Source organism: Pararge aegeria, chromosome 17, assembly GCF_905163445.1.
Source record: "Pararge aegeria chromosome 17, ilParAegt1.1, whole genome shotgun sequence".
NCBI lineage: Eukaryota > Metazoa > Arthropoda > Insecta > Lepidoptera > Nymphalidae > Pararge > Pararge aegeria.
This window is the reverse complement of record NC_053196.1, coordinates 2,806,611-2,827,778: the sequence shown is the minus strand read 5'-3', so window position 1 is coordinate 2,827,778 and position 21,168 is coordinate 2,806,611. Positions and strand designations below refer to the sequence as shown.

General features: G+C 37.1%; 1 protein-coding gene across 1 annotated transcript; it reads right to left on the bottom strand.

Moving 5' to 3' along the window:
- Positions 1–84: 84 nt before the first annotated feature.
- LOC120630861 (phosphoglucomutase) lies at positions 85–18,370 on the bottom strand. Its single transcript, XM_039900164.1, has 11 exons — positions 17,987–18,370; positions 16,743–16,824; positions 13,554–13,753; positions 10,864–11,020; positions 9,465–9,653; positions 8,190–8,390; positions 7,114–7,321; positions 6,248–6,431; positions 4,407–4,486; positions 2,665–2,808; positions 85–346 (listed from the first exon to the last, which is right to left on the bottom strand). The coding sequence occupies exons 1-10, from the start codon at positions 18,224–18,226 to the stop codon at positions 2,670–2,672; spliced, it is 1,680 nt and encodes a 559-aa protein (XP_039756098.1). The 5' UTR covers positions 18,227–18,370; the 3' UTR covers positions 85–346; positions 2,665–2,669.
- Between the last annotated feature and the right edge of the window lie 2,798 nt (positions 18,371–21,168).

Genomic DNA, 21,168 nt, shown 5'->3' with positions numbered 1-21,168 from the left:
ATCACTAACAATAAATAATTTTATATCAAATGTTCACTTTTTTTTAAATGTCTTATAATTTTAAAAATATTCTTCGATTAATAAATAATATTTGTTATCTGTATGATGTTAATTAAAAAAAAAAACTTTTAGTCACTTTTAAGTGTTAATACAACTCAAGCAGCTGATTCAAATTAATGTAAATTATTATTTATTTATCGAAGCAAATCTCAAATGGACATTTCAATAAGGTATATTATAGAAATGATATACGATAGAGTTTTTCTTAATTCGGTGCACAAAAAATACCCTACAGCGTGACAGCGGCGCGGCGCGGCGGTATTTATTAATGTTCTGACTTCATCCACTGTAGCGAAAAAATACTCGAGTATACATTATGAAAATTAAGCTTTTGCTTTCCTCAGGAGATGTTGACTTTACAATGAATATATTTTTTTTTTTTTTATTATTTAAATAAATAAATATACTACAACAATACACACATCGCCATCTAGCCCCAAAGTAAGCGTAGCTTGTGTTATGGGTACTAAGATGACTGATGAATATTTTTATGAATTATATATACATAAATACTTAGAAAATACATATAAACACCCAGACACTGAAAAACACTTAATGCTCATCACACAAACATTTTCCAGTTGTGGGAATCGAACCCACGGCCTTGGACTCAGAAAGCAGGGTCGCTGCCAACTGCGCCAGTCGGCCGTCTAGTATAAATAATTATTAAAATAATTGTTAAGAAACATCATTGTCTCCGGTCCGGCTTCATCTCCGGTAAGCTTAATTTTCATAATATATCATGGATTTCCGCAAAGTAACGCCTGTTTCTATCCAAAATCGAGTATACATCTCAAGCAAGCTGATTCAAATTAATTGTATAACAATTATAAAAAGGGCAAAATATTAAAAATCATAAAAACCATATCAACAATCCAATAGGAACATAATTTAGAATTTTCTACAGCTAAAAATAGTATGCGTAACCGTAAGTTTTTTTTACTCACATTCATAAGTAAAAAAAACAACGCCGTGCGACTTTGGCATAACGTTGGAATAATAACGAAGTGTGTTGCACGCTCTAATATTTGAAAGGGGCTATTAATTTAAAATTTGACAAAGCACTCATCATAACATTTCCGACGTTATGCCACGTTTATTATATTAATATGGGATACCCTTATAGCTATAGTGCTGACAGGCCTTTTTTATTTTTATTTCACTACAAGTTGGCCCTTGACTGCAATCCCACCTGGTGGTAAGTGGTGATGCAGTATGAATTCCCAATTTGCCCCTGCCGGGAATCGAACCCGCGGCCTCCAACATAAAGTCACAGCGCTCACCGTTGCGCCAGCGAGGTCGTCATGTCTATTCTTTCTTAAATGTCTTAAAAGTAAACTATCTTTTTTTTTTAACTTCTTAATGTTTTTTTTTAATGTTATGAAGAACATAATATAGGGACATTTCACAGACGGCAGAAGTGAATCTTCTGAAAAGCCTGCTAGAGATAGATGAATATAATAAGAGTATTAAGATACATTATTTTTTATGAAAATGAAATGATTAAATATATATTGATATCTCGCTCTAACGTATGATGGCGTCCCTGTCACTCACCAGAGCCTGTGACGCGCAAACCATAGAGTGTAGATTCCCTCCTTCCATACTTGATAATATTGCCTTCTTCGTTTTGGGCGCCCTTAAAACTCTCGCTACACTCAGGATTCTACATTCTAGTTACTCTAAAATCCCTCGTTCGTTTGGGATTCATCCCGGGGCCCGTAACGTAGGAAATTGCTTTACTCCCCTTGTTGAACAATCTTCTATTAAACCATACTACTCTGATATGTAATGCAAAGATAGTTTTTTTTTTCTCTCTCTTCTGGCTTTACGCAGATCAGCCAATGTCATGTTTATGTTTAATAAAAGTTAGGGAAGCTCAAAATATATAATATCAGAAGAAATTGTTTCACGAAAAAGGCGGGAAACTTCACACATGGCGGACGCGGCCAATCATTTCCCCAAATCTACCGCAAACTCGCCCCGAAAAGGACTTGTGCCGTATATACTGCACGAACCTCAGTACCAGCGCCATTCCCACAGCTAGCCGCCCATATATGCAAGTCTTTCAAAATATTAAATTTTAAACTTATATAATACTAGCTGTTGCCCGCGACTTCGTCTGCGTTTGATTATGTTTTTAAAGTATTCAGTATCGCTAAGCTTTAAATGAGTATAGTAGTATATATATATAACATGTGACTGCCAATTAATCATAGACAAATAATTTGCAATAAAATAAAATTGTGACTATAATTAAAGATGTAAGCTATCCTATCTCTTAAGTTGGACCAGACCGCTCACGGTGAGCCAATTTAATTTTAAATCGGTTAAGTAGTTTAGGAGTCCATCGCGGAAAAACATCGTGACAGGATATTTATATATATTAAGATTTTAAAAGAACTCACCCATACAAACAGCCAACCACTATAATAACGATACCAACACTACAAACAACACCAATCCACCCCAAAACGAGTTCACAATAAATTTAAAGAAAAATCTGAAAAAACCGCGTCCGCCATGCACGAAGCCTCCCGCGTTTTCCCCAAGATTGTTTACATTATAAGACAAGTGAGAAAAAATGGAGTGTACACAGCTTACGTCACTTATGTGATGACAGTGGGAGCGTCCCGGCCGGTATAGTGCTGCAGCTTAGAAATGTCCAACGCCACTTGTATGAGAGGCTGTAGCATTTGTTGCGCGTCGCCGAGAACGTCTTTAGCTTCGTACGAGTCTATGTAAAGTCTGTGGGTGGAATAATAGTCGAATATAGTCTATGTTCTTGCTCTATTACTTTTTATAAATTTAAAAAGCATATAAAATTTCTTCGAAACCGACAGGATTTGAACCTGCGACTCTCTGCCAATCGCGGCCAATAAAAATTGATAATTCCTCCAAGTGTAGGTAAAAACACTAATAAAAATTATAAAATTACACAAAAGCAATGTGTCATCTCTTGTTTCAAACGTGTCTCATTGTAATATGGACCTTTGAAAACTTAGATCGAAACTGCAACGTTTCCTACTAGATGACGCTACAGTCGCTATAAGACTGATGTAAAAAGGCATATACTAATTTCGGCATCGATGGTAGGAGAGCCGTAGCTTAATTGGAAAAAGCGCTCAGGCCGCGATTGCCAGAGAGTCGCAGGTGCGAATCCTGTCGGTTCCGTAAAAAATTTATATGCTTTATAAATTTATAAAATATTATAATTACTCCAAGTAAAAACACTAATGAAAATTATAAAATTGCTCGATTACGTTTGTTTCTCTGTAGCGTGTTTCAATAATAAAAGTGTAATGCCCTTTTTCACTAAACCTAGCGGGTCCTAGAGATAAAAAAAAACGTTTTACGAACTCTTATATGATGTCTAACGACGATAGGTGCCGTCTTAAGCTACGACACAAATTCGGCGGACCGTAGAGTTTAGGGACTCGTAAACTGACACTTGACAAATGAAAAGATTTATATTAGATTTTACAATGACAATACAAACACAAATTACCACACCTTGTATAAAGAACCATAGACAAGTTATATGAGTCGCCTAGTGAAAATCGATGAGTGAAAGGCAAATGTATCATAAAATATAAATCTAATCTTAAAGATTTGGGAGACAATTAACTATTCAAATGGTTTCCAAATAGTATGCGTGAACATTAGGGTTCATTCTCGAGCCGAGAATTCCCGGGAAATCGTTGGGCTTTGTTCCCGGGAAATCAAGCTCGAGAAAAGTCGAGAACTCGAGAAATCATGTTTCGTTATAGATATTAACGTTTTCTTTCATGTTGATTTTTTGTTTAGTTTAATAGAAGCTATTTTTGTTTATAAGTTTTAAATAACCAGCCAAAAATGGTGCTGTGATTGTAATTTAATTATAAGTTTAGATATTAACGTTTTATTTCATGTTGATTTTCTGTTTAGTTTAATAGAAGCTAATTTTGTTCATAAGTTCTAAATAACCAGCCAAAAATGGTGCTGTCATTATAATTATACGTTTAAATAATATTATTTCTGTATTTTTTTTTTAAAAGTTAATTAGCTTATTAAGATTAATATTTTTGAATATAATCAATAAAAGTTTTATGATTAATTTGATACTTTATTTGAGAGAAAAACCACTGAATTTGTTGACGTTATTGGAACCAAATAATATGAGAAAACGTACGTGAATGTAAATTTCTCGACAACCCGAGAAGACTCGAGAAATTAGCCTCGAGAATTCTCGAGACCCGAGAAATTGAAAAGCTCGAGAAATCATGAACCCTAGTGAACATCGACGATATAGATGTAATAGGCAGCTTCATCGTACTTTAAATCTGTTCAAAATGGTCGGTACGTACCGGACAGTTGCTCCCGAGCTTCCCGTACCGCTGAGTCGTACCACAATCCTGGAACCGTCCTCGAACACGATGCGCAGACCCTGGGAACAATATAAGGGCATTCTTTAAAACACATGTGAAAATATATATATTACATGTTCATTGTTCATGTATAACATATCCACCTACATGAATCAAACGACAGCAACAACATGTTTGTGTGATGAGCACGAATATTTTTAGTGTCTGGGTGTTTATATGTATATTCTAAGTATTTATATATATTATTCATAAAATTATTCATCAGTCATCATCTGGTTTAAGATATTTATTGTTCCATCTTAGGAACCATAACACAAGCTACGCTTACTTTGGGGCTAGATGGCGATGTGTGTATTGTACTAGTATACCTATTTATTTATTTATTTATTTATATGTACCTATATTGTTATTATTATATTGCGCGATGATCTATCGACTAGCACTATATCAGGTCTATTAGTTGTAATATACTTGCCAGTAATAATCGTTCGATCCCAATTGAGCTATGAATGCAATAACAACTGACACGGTTGGGTCGATATATTATTGTTATTATTATATAATGGACTAAACAGCTTTCGCCGATGCGTCTATATAATTTCTTGTGCTCTTTATCTTTTTGATGTTTGTCCAGTCTATCTTTAAAGTGATTCAGTGATACTGCAGTCACTAAGTACATCTTGAGGCAAGGAATTCCACATTTGTATGCTTATGTTTTTTTACCACGCTTTCACTCGTCCGAAGGTTGTCTGGTAGAAAATGCTTTAGCACTAAGTCCGCCTTTGGAAGCCGTTACTTGGTTGTGCAATAAAGAGAGGAAAAAAAAAAACGTGTGTGTACTTATGCACACGCGCTAGAAGTTATAATTCTTTGGCGTAACAAGATAAAAATCTTTTTTAATATTTCATCTTTCGCCTTATTTAATACATTTAAAGTTTTATTATAACGCATTATCTAGTCAAATAAAGTTTATTTAAATATCACAAATGAATACATATCGTGAAATCAGTTGTCAGTTCTCACGCAAACATACGTAGATGTACTTACTTGTATTTTGTTTACTATAGCTAACTTCAGGGGCCCAGTTTATAAGCACTTTTGAAACGTCGAGTCAGTCTGTTTGTAGTGACTCTACCACCGTTTCGGCAGGGAGATTCCACCGAGAAGAGCCGGCAAGAAACTCAGCAGATTGCTCTTTTTTAACATCATTTTACACTTTACAATGAAATATATATATATATATATATTTCATTTTATTATATATATATATATATATATATATATATAATAAATTTTCTATCTTTTCATTGCAGAGTGCATTATTGTGAAATGTGTCGTGGCATTCGATTTAGGCAATAATAAATGAATAAATAAATAAATATACTACGACAATACACACAACGCCATCTAGCCCCAAAGTAAGCGTAGCTTGTGTTCAGTGGCGTGCACTTCATATACGCACAAAAGCACTGCATACCCTAAAATTGATATATAACCCGTATAGGAGGAGAATTTTAGCCGTTATATTCAATTTTCCTGCAGTATGCATACCCTGGTAAGGAACCCAACGCACGCCACTGCTTATGTTATTATATGGGTATTAAGATGTCTGATGAATATTTTTATGAATAATATACATAAATACTGATAATATACAGAAAAACACCCAGACACTGAAAAACATTCATGTTCATCACATAAACATTTTCCGGTTGTGGGAATCGAAAACACTGCCTTTGACTCAGAAAGCAGGGTCGCTGCCCACTGCGCCAGTCGGCCGTCTACAATACCTAGGTTTTGTGAAAACGGGCGCTTCTCACCTGCTTCATAGCAACGCTTCTGTCGACGGGGTCCATGTATGAGAAGTTGTCGGCCAACGATACGGTGTAAGTCTTCCCCGCAGCGCTGTGCTGGGAGCCAACGAAACCGGCGGAGGTCATCTTCTTCTCTAACTCCTGCATCATCTCGTTGCAGGGGTCGCTGGGGCATTCCTCGTAGTCGTACCTAAATTTTTTTTTTAACATATCGGCCACTAGTAGTTGAGGTTTTTGGGACAGATCTCGTCCGTGGAAGCAGTGCCGCCATGCTTATTTCTGCGGCTAAGCAGCATTCTTGCAATGCTGTGGTCCAATAATAAAGGCGTGGTTGCCGATGTTTCAACAGACACATGCCATAGAATTAAGAACATACAGAACCCGAGTATTGTATGCGGTGCATCGTGTCCAAAAACATTGCAAGCGCCCCGCATGCAGATCACTTGACACCCGCGGAATGTTGCTAGCTCAAAAACTTTTCCCATTTTCCCAATTTTATTGTAAACGATCAGAACATTAGAGGTAAAACAATTACTGTGAACTGCTAAATGGTATGATATTTTTGGTGTGGGGAGTCCACCAAACCTGGGTTTTCATTGTGGGAGGAGACCCGTGCTCTGTAGTGGGCCGGTAATGGGATCACATCAATGAAATGAAATGAAATGATGAAATTAAGAGAACATGGGAAGTTCAATTAGGAAGCGAATAGTAAAGAAGTACCTACGTCGTAACGTACGTACTTTTTTACTATTCGCTTTAGAAGACGTATCTTCTAAGACTATTAGAAGGCGTAATCTTGTCTTTGTCGGTAGCACGGTAACCAGCCACGGCAGAAGCCTTCTACTACTGGTCGCGCAGTTATGTCCACTAACCTCGTAAAGTAGTTCCTGCCATACTTTTGCCAGTGCGCCACTAGCATCTCCTCGACTGATTTGCCAGACGCTGCCAGTACGGAGAGCCACGCCAGTGCGGCCCAAAGGCCGTCTTTCTCTCTCACGTGATCGGAGCCAGTGCCAAAGCTCTCCTCACCGCAGAGAGATAGACGACCAGCGTCCATTAGGTTGCCGAAGTATTTCCAGCCTTAAGAGGAATAATTTATCGAATTATTCCTTCCCTTAGAATCGTTCTACCATTGTAAAACATCGTTATTATTAAAAGGTGCCATTTTAAAAATGAAGGTATATTTGTAAAAAATTTGCACCATCCTGGTTCCCGAAAGGTATGTCTAATTCTTTTATAAAGTTCTAGTTATTCTAAAAAAAAAAAAAATTAATTGTACATGGTTATGAGCAGTTAGCATTTAGGTATTATAACTTAGATTTAGAAACCTAGCCACTAAATATTATTTAACAAAAATTAAACCGATTTTGCGATACCCATTAAAACAAAGCAAGAAATAAATATTTTCTACATTTTTGAGTCGGTGTCGTATTCTTGATAATTTTTATGTTTCATGAAAATTCGAGCATTATTTTGCCTCATGCCTTGAAATTTGAGCATTATTATGCCTCAAACCTGGATATATTTTGCCTGAGGACTGAGAATTTCAGCACTATTTTGCCTCAGCCTTGAATATTTGACCATTTTTTGCCTCAGGCCTGGAAATTTGTACATTATTTTGCGACCTTCTTCAATATAAATCAAAATTGTTGTACCTACTAAGTACATGCGAGCAACGACCGGACGCATTTAGCGCCGAAAAGTTAGAGATGCGTGCCGGGACTCGAATTCGATCCCCCCGAAACCTTATCCACTAGGCTAACACCTATTTTTCTCGTGGGGAAATCCCCAAGGTGGTTATGTCGGACTCGTACTAAAACCCCACGGTGTTCCTACCAGTCGCCTGGTGGCGGGGCCACGGGACAACTTTTGCACTCATCCGCGATACTAGGCTATAACCTAGACTAGGCTTGACTATGAGTACGCTGTTGACTTATTTTCCACTCACCGGTGGGCACCTGGAACATCTCCTTGCCCAACGCCTCCGCCACCCTGTCCACGGCGGCGGCGGTGGGCATGCTCCGTGCGAACCCCTTCACGCCCGTGCTCCGGAAGTAAGGGATCTCCTGCAGCTGGCTGGCCAGCACCGCGAGGGAATCCGAAGGGGTGACGAAGAACGCATTCCGCCCTATTATCATATTGCGGTCGCCTGCGGAACAAAGGACAGTCAGAAAAGGAAGATCGTCTTTATTGTCACATCTATTAAATAAATAAATATACTACGACAATACACACATCGCCATCTAGCCCCAAAGTAAGCGTAGCTTGTGTTATGGGTACTAAGATGACTGATGTATAATTATATGAATAATATACATAAATACTTACAAAATATAGATAAATATATATAGATGTAACAAAACCATCAGAGAACTTTCAAAAATAGAAGATGTTACAATTAGAATAAAAAAACTTAAGTGGAAATGGATGGGGCATATCATAAGAGGAATCGAGAAATGGAACAAAAATAGTTTATTATCTTTTACTTTTTCTATTACTTGGTATCCAAGAAATAGAAAAAGGAATCGATGGTAGACAGTTTCGAAGGAGGGAAGGCAAATTGAAAGCAGTAGCAGGGAAAACATGGGCTAGGAAAGCTTTAAACAGAAAAGAGTGGAAAAGAATGGGGGAGGCCTTTGCCAACGTTGGGCAACAAACTAAGTTATCGGTGTCTTTAGACTCACCAGAGTCGTTAATATTAGTGTGATTTGTAAAAGAAACAAAAAAACTGTGTCTGAATAAAGGTTTTATTATTATAGATTAACATTAACGTTCGTTATCATAGTACATTTTCCAGTTGTGGGAATCGAACCCACAGCCTTGGACTCAGAAAGCTTAAAAAGAAAGTTTTATTTATTTTATTTCCTCTGCATACTCTGTGCATACCCCCCCTCTATGCATGCCACTGTTGACTTATCTTCACAATGTACTTCATGTCGGCCGAGTGGCGCAGTGGGCAGCGACACAAGAGTATTTACTTTCTGAGTCCAAGGCTGGGTGAGATGAACCTGAATGTTTTTCAGTGTCTGGGTGTTTATCTGTATACTATAAGTATTTATGTGTATTATTTATAAAAATATTCATCAGTCATCTTAGTACCCATAACACAAGCTACGCTTACTTTGAGGCTAGATGGCGATGTGTGGATTGTCTTAGTATATTTATTTATTAATTTATTCAAAAGGAAATTAAATCACTAATAAATTCACAATGAAGAGCTTACCATCTCCATCAAAAGCTGCTCCGAAGTCGAAGTCCCCATTCTTCACTTCGTTGACCAGGTCAGCCGCATAGGTTAAGTTGGGATCGGGGTGCGCACCGCCGAAGTCCTCGAGTGGTACCACACGGCGGACGCTGCCATCTGACGCGTTGAGCTCCTCAAGAAATATGCGCTTGACATACGGTCCCGTTACTGGAAGCGCACGTTATATTAATGCCACCTTTTTAAAACAGACCTCCTATAAATTCGCGAGGTTAATTCGAAGAGTAATATTAGCGACAGAACAGCATAGTGTGTGATTTTTTTTAATTATTTAACTTTTTGCAAGACGACAAACGACGGCAATTTACAAGACGCACACGAAATATTTACTGTTGACGTTTCAAAAGTGCTTATAATGTAGGCCTACTTGAAATAAATGAATTTTGAATTTCTTTTTTTTGTTTTCTTTCAGGTCTGTCCTCAAGATAACATGTAAGAAATTGTCTTAATTAATGTAAGATCATTTTTATTTTTTATTATTTGTGTTCTATACTTTCCTTGGCACCTTTTCGTCTGAGAAAAAAAACTGTGCACATTGTAATTACATTTTTCACTTGTCGTGTAATTTGCGGACCCATCTTAGAATATTTTATTTCATGTAACCATCGCGGTGATCGACGGCAGACTCAGTTAGCTCCGACATTTGTCTAACTCCGTCGTTTTGCCGCTCACATACCTCAGCAGGTTTGTCTCCTGCCCATGCTAGCAGTTCAGACCCAACATCTACTATTTTAAAATAATTCCTTAAAGTGTAGGTAAAAATCTAAACTTATAATAAAACTGCAACTGGAAGATTTCTGTACATTTAATATATTTTGAAAATTTCGATCGGGGGATGCTTTATAATGGATACTGAGTCCAAAACAGATTTTTATTTAATTTTTGTCTGTCTGTCTGTCTGTCCGGGCATCACGTGAAAACTACTGAACGGATTTAAATAGCATTTGGTAAAGTGGTAGCTGATATCCCGGGTCAACATATAGGATAATTTTTATCCCGATAAACAATAAGTTTCCTCCAGGATATGGGATGAAAGTTTTTATCATTTTTACTTCATATCTCCGTTAAGTTTTCACCGATTTTAATCATTCTTTTTTTATATGACAGTGTGTAATATCAAGCATGCATTGTCTAATTTTAATGAAGATCTGATAAATATTGTTGGAGATCAAGGACATAATTCTTCACAGATAACAGCAAGTCGCAAGGCATATAGGACAACGATCGAATGCATGCGTACCATTCTACTAATATTATAAATGGGAAAGTTTGTGAGAATAGATGTATGGATTGATGGATGTATGTATGGATGGATGTTTGTTACGCTTTAACGCCACAAACACACACTGTAGGTACGTACCCCCATTCATGGAATCTATGAGAACTTTGAAAGGTTTCCTTTGTTCAGTGCCTTGCAAGAGAGCTTTTATCTTGGGGAAGTCGAATATCGATTTCATGTATTCCACATAGTCCTTCACTGAATCAACCACTTCCACAACGAATTCTTTGTCTCCAACCTAGATTAAAATAAAAAAAAGAATTTAAATAAAAATAAATAAGTATACTGCGACAATATTCACATCGCCACCCAGCCCCAAAGTAAGCATAGCTTGTGTACTTATATGACTGATGAATATTTTTATGAATCTATATATATAAAAGAGAAAGTGTGTGGGTATGTTTCGTATAGGCTCCGAAACGGCTGAACCGATTTCAATGAAACTTTCAGGGAATCTCCGGATTGACCTGGCGAGTAATCCTGTAAAGTTTGGTGACGATCGGAGCACTCCTATTTTTGAACTGTCAAACTGATGATGATATTCTATTGTTGGGTGTACATGGGTGTAGATAATGATCTTCACCCACTCGAGAAGAGAATAGAAGAGAATGAATACGGAGAGAAATAAATGATTTAATATATTATGAGACTTAAGTTAAAAATTTAATGATGTAAGTTTATTGTTTAAATAAAATAAAGCAAAATCTAGCCCGGTGAAGCGGGCTGGGTACGCTAGTAATATACAGATAAACACCTAGACACTGAACATGTTCATCAAACAAACATTTCCAGTTGTGGGAATCGAACCCACGGATTGTCAAATTTGGAGAAATTTATTTGCCATCTTTCGCTTTTAGATGCCTCGACAAATTAGATAAAGGGCCGGATTTACAAAAAAAGCGCGGAGAAAAAATGTGCACGGTACAGCAGTAAAAAAAAGTTAAATAAACAATGTCAAATTACAAGAGGGGTTGAGAGGGCAGGTGGTAGATTTTGAACACCTCCCTGGCGCATCGGAAGGCGCTGTGGTTAAAGTGGGAAGTCACGGTTTCCATTCCCATCAAGGCAAAATCGGGAATTTATAATTACTGAATTTTTTCTGGTTTTGATCTGGTGGTAGGTTACACGCGTCTTCTCTCACAATGAGAACGGTTTAGGCCGTAGTCCACCACGCTGGCCCGGGTTGGCGGACTTTACAGGCCTTCGAGAACTTTATGGAGAAAAAAAGTTTGACTGTGAGAGAAGATAAAACTTTTCTGAAGCCCAGTGCTGAGAGCGCCCGGAGCCGCCCTCGCACACTCTTTACCTGCTAAGACTAACGAACTATCGGCGGGGGACTAATGACGAAGATTCAAGATCTTTAAGAGTCCCCCTTGCGCTATACTAATAAATAACGCAAACGAATCCGCGGGCAAAAGCTAGTCATAGATATAAGAATAAAACGACACTGAATAACACATAAACGATCTTTGTACCTTGTTTGTTTAAACAAATAATATCTACAACCTTGACGAGATCGAATCTTTAACAACAATAAATACAGAGTCATTTAACATAAGCACGCAGTTATCTTTATGTTTGGTAATCTCATAATTTGATGTGCAACAAGGCCGGCGAAGAGGTTTTTTTTGTTATTCGAGTTAAGGGCCTCTCTTTAAAACAAAATATCGAAAACTTCATTCCCTTTGCACCAAAGAATGGCGGTGATACATTTATTTATTTATTCATTTTATTGCACAACCAAAAACAAGAAAATGATAAAGCATTTTCTACCAGCGTTACCTTACGTGTGTTCTGTGAAAGTGTACTCGCAATTAAAACACAAAAATCCTGTACACAAAACTCAACGCAGGTGACAACTTGTCTCGTGCGAGCTTCTCGACGAATCGAGATAATAAAACAACATAATATTCAACTCACGACCTGTTTGACGGTATATGCTAAGGTTATGCGGGGTGTTGAGACGATTCCCAGAGCTGAATACGCAATTTTCTAAATTGGCTCATTTTTGCATGGTGAACGGCTCTGGCCATGACTTGTTATTTCCTCTCAAAACTCGAATCGCTGAATAGAAACCGTTTTAATAAACTACAACACATTATGTGTTTGCAGTGTTAGTTAGCGCTTCCAGCTGAGACTGCATCGTTACTTACAATAAGATAAGATTGCAGTCAAGGCCTGTCTTATCACGAATAATGTCACAAAACAAAGTTACGAAATAATTTGGTGGGCCCTTAAAGATAAAATATTAACAAGCGTATTCAACAGCAGGATATGAAGTGTATAATTTTTCATACCCTACATTTTAAGAACAAAGTTAATTAGGTTTGTTTGCATTTATAATTTGCAAATTACATCAGGGAATGAAATTGATAAACAGGATAAGGACTGGTGTACATCGGTGAGCGTTGACTGGGTTGATTGACCGCTGGTGTTAAAACTCGCACTCGCAACGCGGCGATAGTAGGTGGTCCTTATCAGTTTATATGAACCGTTGCAAATGGCATCAGGGAACGAAATCCATGAACTGGTTAATGAGAAGTGTACCTCCGTAAGTGTTGACTAGGTTTATTGACCGCTAGTGTTCGATGTCGGCGATAGCGGGTGGGTGTCGTGTTAGTGCATGCTTTCTGAGTTTATAAGACCCCGTCTTTACGATAAACATCCCAGAAACTTGTTAAAGAGCAGTTTGATATATAATTCCCTAATAAATTGCTTTAACTTAAATAAATGTAGATTGTTCTCTCTCTACAGTACTTAATATAACAAACCTTGAATCTGGAAACTCCAATATTATCGATATTACACTGAATGTCTGGCACTATCTTGTATTCCCTGATGGTGGTGGTTAGATTATAAATATCATTGGTGGTAGCATCGGGTGCTGGACCACCATTACTGCAGTTGAACTTGATACCAAAGTCATTGTTGATGCCACCAGGGTTGTGGGATGCTGTTAATACTATGCCACCTGCAAACGTTCATTAATTATACTAATATTATCCTGTAAAAGGGAAGCGGTGATAGCAAAGTGAGACCTTCGACTTCATTTTCGAGGGGAGGGGGGGGGGGGGGGGGGGAGTTCGAATCCCGGCACGCACCTCTAACTTTTCAAAGTTATGTGCGTTTTAAGCAATTCAAATATCACTTGTTTTAACGGTGAAGGAAAACATCGTGAGGAAACCTGCTTACCTGAGAGTTCTCCATAATGTTCTCAAAGGTGTGTGAAGTCCACCTATCCGCACTGGGCCAGCATGGTGGACAACAGCCTTAACCCCTTCTCATTGTGGGGAGGAGACCCGTGTCCTGTAGTGAGCCGGTAAAGGGTTGATGTAAAGATGCATTAGGTCATTATTGCATTATACAGTTTTAAGCCAGCTCTACTTAAGCTCAACCTCAACTTTATTTGGATTAAACTCTTAACAAGGCTTATTATCATATTCGTCAACATTAGAATTAGAATTTTCCAACTATTTGAGACTGCCGCAGATCAACATTTCATAAGGGTTTTTTATCACTGTTTTTTGATAAAAATTTTGCTATCTTTAAATTACTTATCATATTTTGAATTATAACAAACCACATTGGTTTGCTGTTTTATTGTTATCGTTTTAAATTCTCAACCACACTTAGTGACGTAGAAAGTGAGACGTAGGTGGAGCCTAGTGGTTAACACAGAAGATAAAAGCAGTTTTATTTATTTATTTAAATGTATAAGTGACTGCCGATTGGCGCACTGGGCAGCGACCCTCCTTTCTGAGTCTAGGCTGTGGGTTTGATTCCCACAGCTGGAAAATGTTTGTGTGATGAATATGAATGTTTTTCAGTGTCTTGGTATTTATCTGTATATTATTCATAAAAATAATTATCAGTTGTCTTATTACCCATATAAAGATCAGGGATCTTTATAACTCAACAGAGTTATCAATATCGGCCCAGGGCCCAAACGTGGAGGAAGTCCCACACATATTAGAAGGCGAAACCATGAAAGCCATTCTATCTCAAAAAAACTATAAAGCCCCTGGTGAGGACGGAGTGACCGGCGAGCTGCTAAAGGGGATATTAGACATTTTGCTTGGCCCACTGACTAACCTATTCAATAACATCTTGGACAAGGAAGTTGTTCCAGAACAATGGACCAGGTCAACTGTAGTGCTAATTCACAAAAAAGGGGACAGAGACAATATGGACAACTATAGACCAATAAGCCTAATGACAACAATTTATAAAATATTTTCTAAAATCATCTTAGACCGGCTCACTAAAAGGTTAGACGAAGAACAGCCTAGAGAACAGGCGGGTTTTAGAGCTGATTTTTCAACAGTAGACCACATACATGTAGTGAAACAAGTTGTTGAAAAATATAATGAGTATGGTAAATCATACTATATATCATTTATAGACTACAATAAGGCATTCGATTCCCTTTCTCACAACTACATATTATATAAAGCCCTTGCCAGTCAAGGAATAGAAAATAAATATATCAGACTCATTAGAAATATATACAGCAACAGCACAGCAAAAGTGAAGTTGGAAAGAATTGGAGAGGAGTTCAAAATAAAGAAAGGAGTAAGGCAAGGAGATCCTTTGTCTCCTAAACTCTTCTTAGCTGTGCTAGAAGAAATTTTTAGAAATCTACAGTGGGAAGAGTTAGGAATTAATATAAATGGATGCAAACTGAAACACCTGAGATTCGCAGACGACTTAGTGCTATTTACCGATGACCCAGACACTCTACAAGAAATGCTAAACCAACTAGCATCAGAAAGCCGGAAAGCAGGTCTCACCATCAACACTTCCAAAACGAAGGTTATGACAAATAGGCATAAACAAACTATAAAAGTAAACAACCAAGAGATAGAATATGTGGACGAATATGTCTATTTAGGACAAATAATCTCACCAAACATGCAGATGGACAAGGAATTGCAAAGGCGAGTGAACAACAGCTGGGCTCGATACTGGTCACTCAAAGAAGTACTAAAAAGCAAAGATATTCCAATGCCAACCAAATCCAAGGTATATAACATGTGTATTCTCCCAATCCTCGCTTATGGATGTCAAACCTGGGGATTAACGAAAGCTCACCAACAGAAGCTCAAAGTATGCCAACATAGAATGGAAAGGAGCATGTTGAATATTAAGCTGAAAGACAAGTGGAGCATAAGGAAAATTAGGAAGGCCACAGGAGTAACGGATGTCCCCAGAAAGATTAAGAGGCTAAAATGGCGCTGGACTGGCCATGTAGTTAGATCCTCGAAAGAAAAATGGACTAAAGAAATTATATCTTGGTACCCTAGAGATGGCAAGAGAAAAAAAGGACGGCCACAAAAAAGGTGGGAAGATGACCTGCCAAAAGGATGGCGCAGAATAGCCAGAGACAGAGCACACTGGAGTATTCTAGAGGAGGCCTATGTCCAAGGACAGCCTGACTAAGCGCGCTGGTGTTACAATTTTTTTAGGAATAAATAGAACTTAATTAAATAATAGATTTAGTAACTAGTAGTGTATAAGCAAAAATGTATTTAGTCAGAGAATAAAGGCTATTTTTATTTTTATTTATTTTATTTATTACCCATAACACAAGCTTATTACTTTGGGGCTAGATGGCGATGTGTGTATTGTCATAGTATATTTAGTATATTTTTAAAGTATCACCTACCTACTTCATGCAACAGTAGGAGGACCCAAGTTAATTTCCCGGCTTTGTTCAATTAAGGAATGTATAGCTTCTAAACCGGCTTAGGTCTTTTGATACCTAACAGGCTTCCAGCATAGTGTAAAATAATAGTTTTTAATGTTTTACTGATTTAAAATATCTTCTTTTCAACCACACCCTCAGGTTGTAGTTTATTGAATTTATTTGCAATACACAGAAGTTTGTAATCCAATAAATAAAGTTTACTGAAAAGGAATACTGAAAATATTTCAAATACTGAAGATTTTTAAAATGTTACCTAGAGTTTGATATTTCCTGATGATATGAGACACAGCGGGAGTGGACAAGATTCCATTTTGTCCAACCAGTAATTTGGCTACCTGGAATATAAGTTCAAGTAAAATTTCAACCCAAACAACAACTAGGTACAACCGGCAATGAACATTTTAAGAACACCATTTTACTGCTGCAATTAGCATTCTTCTTAAACATTCTATTTACACAAACACAAATTACAATGCAATACAGATTTTTTCATATTTAATGTCTGATGACCTCATTATCAAAGTGGTTAGTACTGTGGCGTTATAAGTGGGAGTCCCAGGTTTAATTCGTAGGGAAAAACCGATTATGGGTATGATTTATAGTCCGCAGAGTTAAGAAGGGTGTTTGTGTATATTATCTGAATGTTGGAAATTAAATCAAAGGAGACTCCTGAACTTTGTGTGCTGTTTAATCCAACAAATCCCAATCCAATATTTATTTTTTACACAACAAGATGGAGCGAAATTCCATGTGTACCAATTTTGCAATACTTGAGAGCTTAGAAACCTGTGACATTGTACTGTTTGCAGATGATACATCTCTAATTTTTAAAACTGATAGAGGTAGAGACAACTCTGACGATGTAAGCCGTGCTATGTTGCATGTGTCGCACTGGTTTACTGTCAATAATTTACTTTTAAATGCAAAAAAACTAAGTGATTGGAATTTATTTTACCAAATGTAAAGAAAGTTAATAAAAATATAATAATAAATGGAGAATCACTAAAAATGGAAGATTCCACAGTTTTTCTGGGCATGACCTTGGATTGTAAGCTTCAGTGGGGTACCCATATAGATACACTAGCAGGTAAACTAAGCTCGGCTGCCTACGCCGTCAGGAAAATTAGACAGATTACTGACGTAGAAACAGCAAGACTGATGTCTTACGGGATCTTATGGGCAAAGCTGCTGATATTGAAACTATATTCATATTGCAGAAAAGAGCTGTACGGTCAATATATAAACTTAAATCATGTGAATCCCTCCGTGAAAAATTGCTGCAACGGGCAGACTTGAAATAAATGAATTATGAATATATTGAATTTTGAATTTAAAAAAATTTATAAATAAAAAAATATTATTATTATTATTATTATTATTATTTAAACATAAAATTATAGACATATATATTTGAGTCCAGATCTAGTTCTTTAAAAAATTTAAAAGCAAAGAAAACCGGAACAAAATTTAATATACTTAAAATTACGTTAAACTTACCCCATTACCGGCGGAAATCTTAATGATTTTATCAACAACTTCTTTCACCAAGTACCTTCCATCTCCTCCAACGACGAGCGTCGAACCAACAATAGAGTCTTTATTAGCGTCCAAGATACTTTGGATAAAGTTTTCCGTGTAATTTTCTTGGAGAAAAACCTTAACCTTCTTACGCAAACCACTGGTTCCCGGTTTCTGACCTTCGTAAGGATTTGTGCTAATAGTTACTATGCTAGACATTTTCTATGAATGAAGAGATCGTAAACTCCGAAGAGAGAGTGTTTTCAGTGTATGAAGTGGCACGTTCAACTTCCAATTTTCGAATAAGTTATTTTAAAATACGAACTTGATTGTAAAGTTCGTAAGGTCAAAAATCGCGACTTACGAGAGCTGTCAACGCAATGTCACTCAAGGTCGTTTTGTTAACGTTCCGTTTCACGTCCCTATGAACGATATTAAAAAGTACAAACGAACAATTTTTAATTTCGTTTCGGAAAGTATTAATGAATAAAATAAATTTAAATTTATTAAATAACTGATTATAAAACTTCAATATATTAAAAATTAAATGAATCGAAGATACCATACCGTAAGACCCCGACGCCTGATTTTTTTTAGCCGCAATAAGTCTTGTTTGCTAGATAATATTATTATGATCATGGACGAAAAATCGTTTTGTGTCTTCTTGGATTATGTTCGATGTTCGAAGGCAGAAGCCTTGTGCAATTTAAATATCATGTAAAGCATAGACTGTTAAACTCTCAGATAAAAAGTTATATTTGAAAATGTAAATAATTATTCAGAAGAAACTCTAACCATATCCAAACTACCTATAACCTTAATTAATCCGTTTATCTAATAATTAAGTTTTTGGGCTATTTTAAGTACATACATTTATTACCGTACCTACTTTTTTTTAATGTGTACCTACTTATCTTAAAAGTACTACTTTTCTTACGTAAATTGGACTGCTAGTTCTTGTGATTAGGGCGTCAAACATACGAACTCTTCTGTTTTATATAATAGGTACTTAATAATCAAATCTAATCAAATCTGATGTCTTCTCGTGAGATTTTTTTGCGTTAGGCATTTAAACGTAAGACTACCAAATAGAGTAAATTAAAAGGTGAATTATGAGTTTGAAGGTTTTGACAGCCTATGTTTTTACAACTCTACGTGCTAACTGCGTGTGCCAAAGGATTTAGGGGAAATTTAGTTCAATTAACTTTCATACCTACCCTTTTCATATAACCACGCTTCTTACTAGACTGCAATAAAAAAAAAAAAAACTCCAAATAAAGGGGTATTTTAAACTGCATTAAACAATGTAAAAAAGTATCTTGATCAGTGGAGGGAAGTATGTCTGTGGAATCAAATGACTATCAGCTGGGTGAAAGTACAGTACAATGCATTTTGAGGCAAGTAAATTAAAAGAAGAAAGCGTGAAATATTGAAAGACTTCGCGTAGTACGGACACGGAGGTGTAACCAGATATTAGATATAAAAATGAGTAACATCTAAGTAATCAATATATGCTTGGGTTTATAAATTAATGCTAGCCTTCAAACGATTACTTTGTGCAGAATAAGTCTCTTTGCGTCTTCCCCCCTTTGAGGCAAAGGGTAGACGCAACGCTTCTCCCTTGGGACCTGTCTGTGGCCACGAGGTTAAAAAACAGTAAAGTTCAGTTAACGCTTACCCATAAAGCAGTACGGGTTTAAAATAATATTTTTTGAAATATGTTTCGTGACGTATTTTTTATCCACATCTGCATCCCACAGCTGGGCACCGCTTCCTCTCACATAGGAGAGAGGGAACGAGCTTACAGCTTCTACATTGCGGCTTGGATGGCTGAAAATCATCTTCATTATCAACCCATTACCGGAATACTACACTACTGTGTACTACTACGTACTACTACGTACTACTACGTACTACTATGTACTACTACGTACTTTAGACATGTTCCACCTTAAGTGCCTACGACATTATAAACATCCATTGGTCGGATCGTGTGAGAAACACGACAGTCTTGCGACGAGCAAATGTCAGCGGGATTGAGGCTTGTATAAAAAGGCGGCAACTCCGGTGGTGTGGACAAAATTATTTATTTCAAGTAGGCCTAATTAATAAGCACTTTTGAAACGTCAAGTCAGTCTGTTTGTAGGCACTCTACCACCGGTTCGGAAGGCAGATTCCACTGAGAAGAGCCGGCAAGAAACTATGCATATTGCTCTTTTCCAACATCATTTTAAAGTTTAACAATCTTTAGAATTTTTCTGTTTTGTGAGAGATGAGACAAGTATCCAGAATGGGTGAAGAAAGAGTTGCTAAGCGCATACTTTACTCCGTATTGCAGGTTGGTAAGCGTAAACAGGGCGGGCAACTTCTGACATATAAAGATGTGCTAAAGCGACACATGAATACATGTGATATGGAACCACCACTATGGGAATTTGAGGCAGAAGAACGGCCGCGATGGCCAAAACCTGGCCAAAATGTTTTTGGTAAACAAAAAAGTATCGGAGTTTGAAGTTAAAAGGCACGCAGAACAAGATGCTAGGCGTAATGAGATAAAGCCCAGACCATAGACGGCCATATATTACAATATAAGTGGTTGGTGGTGGAGAACTGACGTGCTGTCAATGTGATCGCATATTAAAAACAAAAAGCGGTTATGCCAGCCACTTGAGAGGACATGCACGCTCATAATGGTATCTAGAAGGAGTCGCTGTGGTCCGATACGGTCAGGATACGTTTACGAATGTGGTTATCGCCATCATCTCACTACCGTGTGTGTAATTCTTATGTACGCATCAAAAGTGCCACCTATGGGCCTACTTGAATAAAGATATTTTTGACTTTGACTTTGACTTTGACTACATGGCACGAGTATCCTATCAGAATGAAAACTGTTTGAGCCCTAGTCCTTCACGGTTACCATGTGTGGATTGGTACAATTCATACAACTTTGAAGATATTAAAATAATTATCGATTCTCAATAACATCGGTGGTATTTATATATAAATATATATATATGCAAATATATATGTTTATTTATGTGCACCACCTACATGTCTTCTTGAGCTGTGTTTTACAGCATTGGTATTTGGTTGCCTGGAAGAGATCGCTAAGGCCGCCAAATTGTTATACTTTTCATTAAATTTTTATTTTATATTTT